Raw genomic sequence first — 12,607 nt, forward strand, 5'->3', positions numbered from 1 at the left:
GGTACATTTGAGAGATAGCTGTGTAACTGTGTTGCTGGCCCCACCTTGTTCAGCAGCATGCTCTTGCAGGAATTCCTCATACAGCCCCTTAAAGCAGCTGCTTGTGTTGGGCTCTGCTGTCATCCGTGGGGTCTTACTGGCTGGGTCTGCTGCCTCGGTGGTGGTTGTCTGCAGTGATTTTCTCCACCTCTTTGGTCAGTGCACTTCTTGCAAGCTTGCTGCTCTCTGCACTTGTGAAGTATCTGCAGTAACAAAGTAAACAGAATGGCATAATATAGCTATATTAGTTATTTAGCACTGCATTTAATTACACACTAACACAAGATGTTTAAACTTTACACTATACAGCTCACAATTAAAGTAACATACCTGTCTTTGTAACGTGGGTCCAATATGGTTGAAACAGAGTACAAGGGCTCCGCCTCAACGGTCTGGAATCTTGTGCCCATAGCTGCTAGAAGTGTCGCCTTCATTGTTTTTATCCCGCTGTCCTCTGTGGTCTGTTTGGCCAACAGACGCTTCAGGACGATGACTGAGGGGATGACCTCTGAGGTGGTGGAGGTGGCGAAGCTGATCTGTTTTGTGATCTCTTCAAATGGAGCCAGAAGAGTGTTGATTTTCTCCAGCAAGGTCCAGTCACTTGCTGTCAGTGTTGCTGGGAGCTGGTGGTCTGCAGCATAGAGTGAGATGGCACTCTTTTGCTCCAGCAGGCTCGCAGTCATATAAAAGGTGCTGTTCCAGCGGGTGGGAACATCTTGGATCAGACGTTTGACTGGCATTCCCAGTCCCGTCTGGACAGTTTCAAGTCTTGATGTGGCCAATGGGGAATGTTTGAAGTGCCCAATTATTTTTCTCCCACTGGCCAGCGCATCGCTCACACTTCGCTGGGACAGCAGTCCATCGTGCACCACGAGTTGAATCATGTGCGAGAAACATCCCAGGCTGGAGACTCCCAGGTCCCTCATTGCCTTCTTCATATTGCTTGCATTGTCCCGAAGAATGGCATGGACCTTTAATAATAATAATAATAATAATATTAATAATAATGTAATTATAATAATAAAAATTAACCAAAGCTTCGTGTTGAAATGTTAATTTGTTGACGGTAGAATTGTTTTATAAAAGCAATATAGCACTCATGGGAGTGGGGTAGGTAAGGGATAATCCCTTACCTACCCCACTCCCACGAGTGCTATATTGCTTAAATAGACAAGTTGCAATAGAGAGCACGACACACACACACACACACACACACACACACACACACACACACACACACACACATACACACACACACCTTTACGGCTCAAATTACTGCTGCAAATTACTGCGGCATTTCTTTCAAAGTCTAGACTAGAAAAGTTACGTTACCTTTGACTTTGGGATGCTCCAGTTGAGCAGCATGAGCTCTATTGCTCCTGCAATAGCTTCGCCCGTGTGTGATCCCTTGAATTCATTCGCATGAAGTATGACGCTTTCTGGAGTGAATGTTTCCAAGTTTACCCAGTGGGCTGTCAAGCTAAGCAGGGAAAGTGGGGAGACTTGGCTGCTCCAGATGTCAGTTGAAAAGCTTATGGTCCCTGCCTCCCCTAGCTTTCCTAAAACATGCTCCGTTACTTTATGTTTTAGTGCAGGGATAGTCGTCCCCGTGATGTATTTGCGACTTGGGACCTTATACTTAGGTACTGCGTGAGCCATAAAAAGCCGGAAGCCCACGCTTTCAACGAAGGAGAGGGGCAGGTTACAGAGAACAGTCATCTCGGTTATTTTCTCGGACATCTGTCTTGCTGCTTCACTCTTCTCGTCCCACTGCTCTTTCGCACGAAGTGAACTGACCAGGGATCGTTGCTGCGGTCCATCCCGCTTTCTCTTGCTAGCTGCAGTTGCCTCAGTCTCGAACTCTTTGTGTTCGTTCACATGTTTCGACTTCAAATGTTTTATCAGGTTCGAGGTATTGAAACTGCCCCGTTTAACTCCACCTCTCGAAACTTTCAGGTCGCAAATCTTGCATTTAGCCAATGTACTCGCCGGCGTTTCTATAATGAAATAATTCCACACTGCAGACATTTTCTTCTCCTGGTTTGTTTTCCCGCCGCATGAAAAAGATGGTTAAGAGCGGCTATTGACCCGCTCTCATTGGTCTGGAGCAGGCCAATAGCGATAGTGAGTGTCGGGAGAGAGAAGGCTGCGTTTAAGTGACATACAAGCATCAAAATGGTATCGGTGCACTATTTGTTGGTACTCGCCGATTCCGATACCACCATTTTAGTGCTGGATCGGATCTCCTTCCGATACTGGTATCGGAATCGGTGCAACACTATTTATAATGTATTGCGTATATCATTAAATAGAACCACAGTTACCGCATATCATATGTTATATCATATACGTTTTCTTTGCCGAAATTTATTTGAGGACTCAGTATTTCTGAAGTTGTGGAAGAAAACCCCTTATTCCATGTGTGAATTAGGCCATATTATTTGGCAATAAACTGAGCCATTTGCAGTTTGAAATTCATGTGCATCTGTCTCATCGGAGACTGCAGACGCGCTGTCAAAATATCAACTCGTCCGATTCAAATGCGCTCATGGCTCTTAAAGGGGATGGGAGCTGGCACTCTCATTGGTTTGTTGGACGTTACGCCCAAACCACACCTACGGGTAACTAGGCTGCTTCAGACCAACCCTTTTGACACTTGCGCCGCGACGCAAGTGTCATTTATCCGCCTGTAAAATAGCGATAGCGCCGTAGAACCGCCCACAAAGCTATTTGCGCTTTGCGCTTCCCACTTGCGTTTCAGACCATTAAAATAGGGCCCTATATCTTACTTGTTAATGTCCTCGACTTAGTCACCTATTGCATCACTTCCTTTAGTGCTTCAGCCTCCTAATTGATCAGTGTAATATATTTGAATGCCTTCTTTCATATGTATGACACCTGTATCGTGAACCTACGGACTTCAGTGGGGGTTTCATTCCGTCTGCGCACGGCACCTTCTCAACAATATTCAATAATCTTCCTCCCACTCAGGGTGAAAATGGTAGGTCTTAGCTCGTTTCCCCTCAGCCATGCCAACGTTTAGGAGTGCGTAACTACTGTTGACGGCTTTCAACTGCTGTTGACAGCGCATGCGCTACCGCGCGTATATGTCCCGCGCAAATTTTATTTTATTAAAAAGAAAAGTTTTTTTTTTTTTCTTCACCCCTCGCGGTCGACTTGGGATCTGTCGGCGGTCTACTGGTAGACCTCGATCGACTGGTTGGGCACCCCTGGTCTACAGCTATGCGTAGAATGCCTCTGAAACTCCACCGTACGTTTGGAGATGACGTATCTCCCCTCAGATGCCAAAATTACCTTGATAAGTTACCTGTTATCCGTCTTGTCATCGTTGCTATTAAATTAAAAATGTCTCTTTTTACTTAACTACTTACTTTACTTTTTTAATGTCTCCTTTTTTCGCCGCTCTCTACGTCTTTCTAAGCCGCTGTTGGTAGTGTCAGGTCAGCCATCTCTTCTTCGTTCGTTACCAGACTCCGGTTGCATTGTGGGATAGCGTAGTGACCTACCGTTGTATACTGTGGCGGTAGTACGCATTCTTTAACGTTTTCCGTGCTACACAATGCGTACTGAGCATTCAGACGCGCTATATTTGTGGCGTACTACAAAATGCATACTATAAGTATGAGTATTCGGATTCAGTCCTGGATTGGGTTTTGCGAGGTTTGTTTACCGGTGTTGCTATGGTTACCGGTCTTGCGTGTTCCAACGGTTTATTAGGTTTCTAATAAATCGCTGTCTAATCAATACTTCAGTCACTGCCTCTTCCGTGGTCATTACAATATTATGAATAGACTGCGTCAGGTTCTCCGACGTCTCTCCCTCTTGGCCTGCCCATAACAGGTTCGAATATTAAGGGCTGCCTAATATTCGTTCGAATTTTGATTTATTTTTTGATATTCAAATTATATTCGAATTACGAAGTTCGAAGTCAAAGCCCTAATGGGAGGAGGGGGGGGTGCTTTTGGACAGCAGGGGTACACTTGACATAAATAGGAAACACACTCAGGAAGAGGAATGACCTCACACACAATACTTAATTAATTGTTTCAAATAACCCTGCCTCGTTAAATCAATGAGGTTGGTGTTTCGCTTTCATGAACAGGTTATAGGCTATGTCACTAAAATCTGTCGATGCGCATCTCTCTGAGTGACGTAACAAGCCACCAGACAGCAATAAAAAGAAACGAGTCAAGGTCATTACATAAGTAACTGGTTAATTACAAGTATAAACTGCGGAAAATATAAACATATTCCAAGGTTAACGTGATTTCGAGCCATGTTTGGAGCAGAGGGGGCGTCGATGGCAACCACCATAGCAACCACGAGAGTCCCGTGCCGTGGATGCAGGCTCATTGAAAATAAAAGGCCAAAGAAACGTAGGCATGTCAAATGTTTAGAGCTGTTTAGAGCAATCACCTGCCTACACCTGCTTTATAAAGAGTAGTCTAACCTATGTTCTTTGCTGCTTCGTTTTTTCGTTCGATGCTCGTTATTCTCAGCAGCCCATTATGTCGCTCAGTACTCACCCAGAGTTCGACGTTTCTGAATCTGACGAGGATGCCATTCCTCGATCTCCTACCATATCCAACCCGGTATCACGCGATTGCGTGCTCCTGCGCACGAACGTTAATCTATTGAAGCGTGTTCCAGAGCACGATAGTCCGACTTTTTGCGTGCTACACAGAACGAAATGTAAACCAATGCATTCTGAATGGGAGTGTTCAAAGACAATTAACGTGCTCGACAAAAAGGTACGAGAGAGAGAGAAAGAGAGAGAGGGAGGGACAGAGAGAGAGAGAGAGCGAGCGAGAGAGAGGCTTCAGAAAGGGTGTGCGCAGATAGTACAGTGCACCCTAGTTATGTTTATGCCAAAACAACAAATGCTATATGTATATATATATATTGCCTAATTATATATATTGTGTTACGTATTTTAAGAATCTAAGCTACCCACACATAAGTCCTTTTTCCATCTGATTTTCAAGCGAATTAATTTGTAGCGACATAAGAAGCGCCTAAACGGTTTTCCATCGACAGAATGATTATAGCGAATTAAAATTGTGTCACAATGCCCCGTGTTGAAGCGCATTTTTCTGACCCGCTAGATGATTTTCCATCAACAATGCGCATGCGCGACATTCTATATCGCTTCAGCCGTTTTCCATTACTTTTATGTCTCTAGAACTTTCCCAAAACCACCTCTGCAGAGCGAATTAACTTAGTGTGACAAAATCGGCGTTAGAGCGATATAACCCTTTTTCCATCACATATGTCGCACTAACTTTTGATGCGCATCATTTTAAAGCGCATTATCTTTTTGATGGAAAAAGGACTATAGACCCAATGAAGCAGAACCAAACATATAAGCCGTAAATACTATACATAGCCACAAGGGGAGCAAGACCTTATTGAAGGCTGCTCCACCACAGAAGGCATCACCTGAAGAAGCCGAAGCCACCACGCCCACTAGGCCACGCCCACTTGACGGTCTCTACCTGTGCACACTAGGTGGAGAGCGTTAGAGATTTTCAGCGACACCCGCGAGGGGACATGGGCCTCTGCCCATGGCCCGTAGTAGCTAGAGTTATTATCCCTCACACGTGTCCAACACGATTCCTAGACTTTCGTTCCATAGTCAGTTACCATACCGAAACATGCCTACTTTAACAATAAAGTCAGTTAAAAGCAATCCCGGATTTGAACCCTTTCCTTGAAGAACTACTCAGTATTTGGTGACCCCCGACGTTTGGAAGAAAGTCCCGAGAATCCCGGCGGGCGCGACGCTAAAACAACTTCAACAGGCCACACACGTCTGAGGTAAGTAGAACTCATTGTTTTAAAGATAAATCTGAAATAGGATTGGTTATAAGAACATTTAGGTGTAAGTTTGTTTTAGCCACCGTCCGGTCGTGCTGCTCCGGAGGCCTAGACTTCGATTTAAAAAGCATAACAACATAAACGGTTGCAAGGAACACTGAAGGCCCAACCTCCCCCCTTCATAACACTTCAGTTGTTTTTAGTACTCGTCGTTAACGATCATTGTTGGTACTGGTTGAGAGGTGAAGCCCTCCACTATCGGCCTCTGTATAGATCGGGCCAAAATAGTATATTAACAAGAGTTATCTTTCAGTTCTCCGCTGAGGCCCGGCACGGTGTGTGTTCCTAAGCAGTAGCACCATAGCGGACGTTCGGAGTGTATACTATCTTATCTGCCGATCCGCTAAATGCCACCCAAGACTGCATGCTTCATTTTACATTCAAGTCTGTTGGTATTTTGTTATTAAAGACGATGAATTATTAAGGTAAAAGACCCCCTGACCCCCTACACACGTGAAGTCCCCACCGCCCCCCCTCCAGGCCCCCTACACACGAGTACCCCCCCCCCCCCCCCCCCCCCCCACACCCTTTGTCCCAGTCCTCACAGGTCCGGTCGTCAGATCCCCCACTCCCCACCCTTTGTCCCTGTAACACTCTCTTCCCCTACCCTTCCTTATTCATATTGCTTAAAGAAGGCCACTCGCCTCTCTATTGTAAGTTAAATTGAAGTTCTTGTCTTATTGTTCTTTCTTCCCCTTGCCCCCTCCCACCCTCACACCTAGCCATGTGTTGGAACCAGGATGTAAATTTAGTTAAGTGTTTATATATTTGAGGGTCTGTGTGTCTGTGTGCTGAAATACAGGGAGCCAGTCCCTAGTTGATATCGGCAAAACACGCAAATATCTGTGTAGGTTGTAATACATTTTTTTTGATTCATCAACATTGATAGTTTAAACGATCTGTAAATGTTTACATTTGTACTAAATTTATTCTTTCTCTTCAGGCCTTTGCAACCCAAGCAGTGATGGATGCCCGGCATTCATCATTTTACTTCTGTGCATTGATCTTAATACTCTCTCTCTCTCTCTTCAGGAAATAGCAGTATATGCAGTAACAAATGCCTAACACTCAGACATTATGTTTTTCAGGTTGCTAAGCCTTTCTGTCTATTCAACATGCGTTTTGTGTATCAAAACAGGAGTGCAATAGACACGGGTTGTGTCATGCACATTGATATTAGGGAACCAGGATGGTTCAAATAGACACAGGGTTCAACTGCTAAAATAATATGTTTAATTAATAAATGATGCACATGGTTTTAACCGTTGCACAAGGCGGGAGTTAGCTCAACTGCTGTAGTTCAATTACAATAACATTTGTTTCAACCGATAACTTCTGAATTTTTCTTTTAGGTTCAGTTTTTGTTTTGTTTATAGAATATCACCATATATTTAATACCAATATGTGCATAATTGTTGTAAGTTTGGATGACTCTTTATTCTACCTAGTTTAGACGGTTTTGATTGACCTAGCTCAAGATTCACCAGGTGTCAGACGTAGGATTGTGGCACTTCCTGGGAGCCCCCGAGCCACACGTCGACTGCACCAGGTGTCAAGACGTAGGATTGTGGCACTCCTTGGGAGCCTCCGAGCCACGCGTTAATCGACTAATCGTTCCTGCAGTGTTCTGAGGTGGTAACGGTGGAGCTCAATGGGAGGCTCCGGGAGAGTTAACAATCGCGGGCTCACACGGGGAGTGGTGGCGGTGGGGCTCATGGGGAGGCCCCGGGAGAGTTGTCAATTATGGGCTCACACGGGGAGAAATCGAGTAAGTCAGTAAGTCAGAAGGTTGAATTAATGTATCGATTTGATGTTGACCAACAAAAAACTAGATAATTATAATAATAAATACTGTTCATGTAATGGTATAGTTAGGTCTGGGACCTGCGTAGCTAAAAAAACTGTTTTGGAAATAGTAATGAACGTGTCCGGGACATGTATAGCTATAAAATAAGTAAAGATAAAACTGGGTTTTACTTTACTTCACTTTGCTAAGACATATGCATGTTTGATGTGGTATGCAAAAGGTGGCGCAATAGGATGTTGTGCAGAGAATAAGGCGTATGCACGTTTGATGTGGTATGCGATGTACATAGGAATGAATCAAAGTGTGGACAACATCAAATGCGAGCAATAGGTAGAATAAATGAAGATTAGGTCATCCAATATACATAGTTAGTGTAGGACAATCGGGTAGTATGATGAAGGTAACTGTTATTATGAGATACGGTTAACACAGAAGTGATATTGAACATGCAAATTTTAACATTGTCATTTCCCTTTTACATCTTTTTGGTTATAGCAACTTGGTTGCACTACGGCGTTGTTAGGTTTGGTTGTCATTCAATGCGCATGGCTGAAGCATGCGCAAGGAGGGATGTAGTGTGAAATTAAATCAAAGTAGATACTGTAAAACAATTAAAATTTGAATTAATGGAAATATGTTTTTGAACAACTAACTGCTGTACATGAGTTTGTATTTCTGCAATAGAAACAAAAGTTCCAGAACCAGATGCAGACACACCCGGAGCCTACAAACTACCACCGCCGAGCAAGGACTAACAGTCACATGAGGAGATCAAATAACAGCAGGATTTGAATCGGTTCTGTTTTGGTTGTCCACCATTAGAAAAATAATGTTTGTTATTGTGTAGTGTTGCTTGGTTGCGAGTGCAACCCGTTATTTCTGAATCGCTGCATTGATAATGGTACTGTTGATCTTCTTGGAGACGGTTGTTTACAGGCCACCTGTTGCTGACACGACGATGACGGAGAACCTGTTTGGAGACTCCCATGATGTAAAAGTAACCTCTCTGTGAGCTGAGCCCTTGACAAGGAGGGACGAGCTGCTCCACCACAGATCACCTGAACCACCCAAATCCATGCTAGCCTATCAATCATTTTGAATTTTTAAAATTGTATTATGACTACCAATTTTTACTTTACTTTTGCACATGTGGAAAATTGTATGACCTTGTAGCACATAACCAAAGGGTATTAGCTTAGGATTTCTATGGATACTTTTGTTTGTGTGTTGTTTGACCATATGATTGTATGATAACAAGATATATGTTCATTGTTGTATTGTTAAATAATGACCTGTATTTCCTATGGGACCCACAATGTGAATACCGTTTCAGTATTATCGGGAACGCGTAGTGGTTTTTCTCTATTCGATAGAGTTTCTCCCACACGGTTGATGGTGTTGATGATTTATCCTACTTTGACTATGTTTTCGGTGTGGTAAATGGTGTTTATGATTTAAAATATTATGGAGGAGGAGGAGGGATTGTTACGTATTTTAAGAATCTAAGCTACCCACACATAGACCCAATGAAGCAGGACCAAACATATAAGCCGTAAATACTATACATAGCCACAAGGGGAGCAAGACCTTATTGAAGGCTGCTCCACCACAGAAGGCATCACCTGAAGAAGCCGAAGCCACCACGCCCACTAGGCCACGCCCACTTGACGGTCTCTACCTGTGCACACTAGGTGGAGAGCGTTATAGATTTTCAGCGACACCCGCGAGGGGACATGGGCCTCTGCCCATGGCCCGTAGTAGCTAGAGTTATTATCCCTCACACGTGTCCAACACGATTCCTAGACTTTCGTTCCATAGTCAGTTACCATACCGAAACATGCCTACTTTAACAATAAAGTCAGTTAAAAGCAATCCCGGATTTGAACCTACTCAACAATTGCCTATATATATGTAAGGCTATATATATAATCAGGCTATAATTATATTATTTAGCGTGTAATGAGAAAATCTATAGCCAAATTGTCGAAGATGCCCGAGAATCTCCGGGGATATCAGCATGGGAAATCGGCCAATCAGACCCATGAACCTATAAAGAAAGACGTCATCTCAAGCGGGAGAGAACGTTTGCGCTGCTGGTTTGTGTCACGTAAGTACAGGGCTCTCATGTGTCATGCATTTGGCGTGAGACACACGCAATTCAACCCATGCACACGCTCGAACCTGGTCTCACGAAAATACGTGACACTGTCACGTTATTTAATCTATTGAAACGTGATCAGGGACACGTAGGCCTATTTTCTAAATTTTGTATTTCAATTGGAAGTAGGCTATTTGTCGTGTCACTAAGCATGACTTCCAAACTAAGGTTCTGTCCGGGAGCGTTCTCCCTAATGTCCCTTATGGAGCTCCGTACAGATCATTCATTGTTGAAAATTGTCTGTGATAACTAACAAATGACACCTTTTGGCCACCCGTTTCTACTTTCACCTTTGATACTGAGAAATTGTGACAATACACTGATATATTAAAAGCAGGTGCGCTGCTCTGTAGGCAAACCACGAAGGAAAAAAGGGTAGCTGCTTCATCGGTTCTTTTTAGAATTGTATGTCTTGATGTTTATTTTATCTAGCCATCTATTCTCTTGTTTTTGGCTATGTGAATGAACGTCCGGGTTGATGCCTCGATCGCAAGTCCAGTGTCGCGAGCGGACGTTGCCATGAAATCTAGAAATCATACCGTATTTAAGGGGTTGTAGTGAGTGTAACATAATTCACCTACAGTATTTTGTTATGTGTTGTTCTTTCAATTGTGTTAGGCATGTCGTTTACTGTCTTGGTGGTTCAGGGATCGCTGTCCCTCTAAGGATTACGAGCGTCTCATGACGTCAGAGCCCATGCGGGATTTGTTTACTTTCAGCACGTTTTGATTTCCTGTTTCTCTCTTACTAAATAAACGAGTCACACAACTGCGTGCTCAACATGCGAAATTGTATCTCTCACTTATTGCAATTTCCACAGGGTTATCATTAATATTGATGTGTAGGGGTTGATTATAACTCGTGAATAATATTGTTTAGACCACGGTCTGGGGGAATACTCGTATACTGATTGGCTGCAGTGCGTGCCTTAACTCCTGATATAGCCCTACAGACACCTGCTAAGTAGTTCCAGTCAGTGTTTAGATTCTCTGCCCGAGCCCGACGCGGGCCGGGTCGGGCCGATATTTCCCATCACTATACTCGGGCCGGGCCTTTGATCGAGCGTTTTTATTTTTATTTTACCATTGGTTTATTGGCCTAATCTGAGGAGAAATCTATGCCATAACGCACATAAGCACGACGCATATTGATGGCTTCGCACCCCCTTTCAGACTCGACCGGTACAGTGAGCGCACCGGTAAACAACATGGTGGCGGTGTGTGTCTCTATGTAAACACCCGCTGGTGCTCCACAGTTGTAGTGAGAGAGAAACTGCACCCCTGACATCGAGCTCCTGGCTGTCTCCCTACGACCCTTTTACCTCCCCAGAGAGTTTCCTCAACTTTTTATCATCCTGGCTTACATCCACCCCAGAGCAAACGCAGTTACTGCCACTGAGCACATCACAAGCTCATTAAATAGACTAGAACACATCTCACCAGACTCCCCAAAATTCATCCTGGGTGATTTTAACCACTGCTCTCCTGATAAATTACTCGAAGGCTTTCAACAATATGTAACATGCACCACTCGCCGTGGGAGGACACTGGATAAATGCTATGGCTCTGTACCAGATGCTTTCAGGTCCATAGCCCTCCCCCCTCTTGGCACTGCCGACCACGACACCATCCTGCTTGCTCCAGCTTACATACCTGTCATAAGGAGGGCAAAGAAGGTTATTAAAAACATCAAGCAGTGGACTAGCGACAGCATCCAAGCGCTGCAAGGATGCTTTGAATCCACAGACTGGAATAACCTCCTAACCCCTTCAAACGACATGGAGGAGCAAGTGGACACCGTCTCATCTTACATCAACTTCTGTGTGGACAACATCATCCCCTCCAAAACGGTCACCATCTTCCCAAACAATAAGCCCTGGATTACAAAAGAACTGAAGGAAATTCTTAAGAAAAAAAGGATTTTCTTCACTGGCTCAGAGTCTGAAAAGAAGGAGATCAACAGGGAAGTTAAGCGCGCCATAAAAACTGCTAAGCTGAAGTACAAGAACAAGGTTGAGGAAAAATTCACCCAGGGGATCCTCCGCTCAGCCTGGCAGGGCCTCAAAACCATGGCTGCTGTTAACACCGTTGCTACCAACCACAAAACCATCCAGCCGGCGTGTAGTAGCTCTACATCTCTCCCTCACGACCTCAACTCCTTTTTCACCAGGTTTGAGACTGACAACTCCACCCAACTGGCAGATACATTAACAACACTGAAACCTGGTGACTCCACACTCACCTTTAAAACAGAGGAGGTGGTCAGAGCCCTCAGGAAGACCAGGGAGAACAGCTCTCCTGGCCCAGACAACATCAGTGGCCGCGTCCTGAGGTTATGTGCTGAGCAGCTGGGGGGAGTGTTCCAAACCCTGTTTCAGAGATCCATGGACACCAGCACAGTCCCCCAGCTTTGGAAACACTCTATAGTCATCCCCATCCCAAAGAAAAGCACCATCAACAATCTGAACGACCTCAGGCCTGTGGCCCTCACATCCCTGGTGATGAAGGCCATGGAGAGGGTCGTTAAAAAACACATCCTCACTGTAACCGACACCCTGATGGACTCACTACAGTATGCTTACCGCGCAGGCAGAGGTGTGGACGACGCAAAAGCATTCATCATTGACACTGTACACAAACATCTAGAGCGGCCCAACACATCAGCCAGACTCTTGTTTATAGACTTCTCCTCTGCATTCAATACAC

The 12,607-nt window shown here is 44.4% G+C and overlaps 1 protein-coding gene across 1 annotated transcript; it reads right to left on the reverse strand.

Annotated features, from left to right (window-relative positions):
• Positions 1-133: 133 nt before the first annotated feature.
• LOC115541705 (zinc finger BED domain-containing protein 4-like) lies at positions 134-1,039 on the reverse strand. The gene is made up of 2 exons (XM_030353551.1): positions 370-1,039; positions 134-242 (listed from the first exon to the last, which is right to left on the reverse strand). The coding sequence occupies exons 1-2, from the start codon at positions 975-977 to the stop codon at positions 134-136; spliced, it is 717 nt and encodes a 238-aa protein (XP_030209411.1). The 5' UTR covers positions 978-1,039.
• Between the last annotated feature and the right edge of the window lie 11,568 nt (positions 1,040-12,607).

This window comes from Gadus morhua, chromosome 4, assembly GCF_902167405.1.
Source record: "Gadus morhua chromosome 4, gadMor3.0, whole genome shotgun sequence".
Classification (NCBI taxonomy): Eukaryota; Metazoa; Chordata; class Actinopteri; order Gadiformes; family Gadidae; genus Gadus; species Gadus morhua.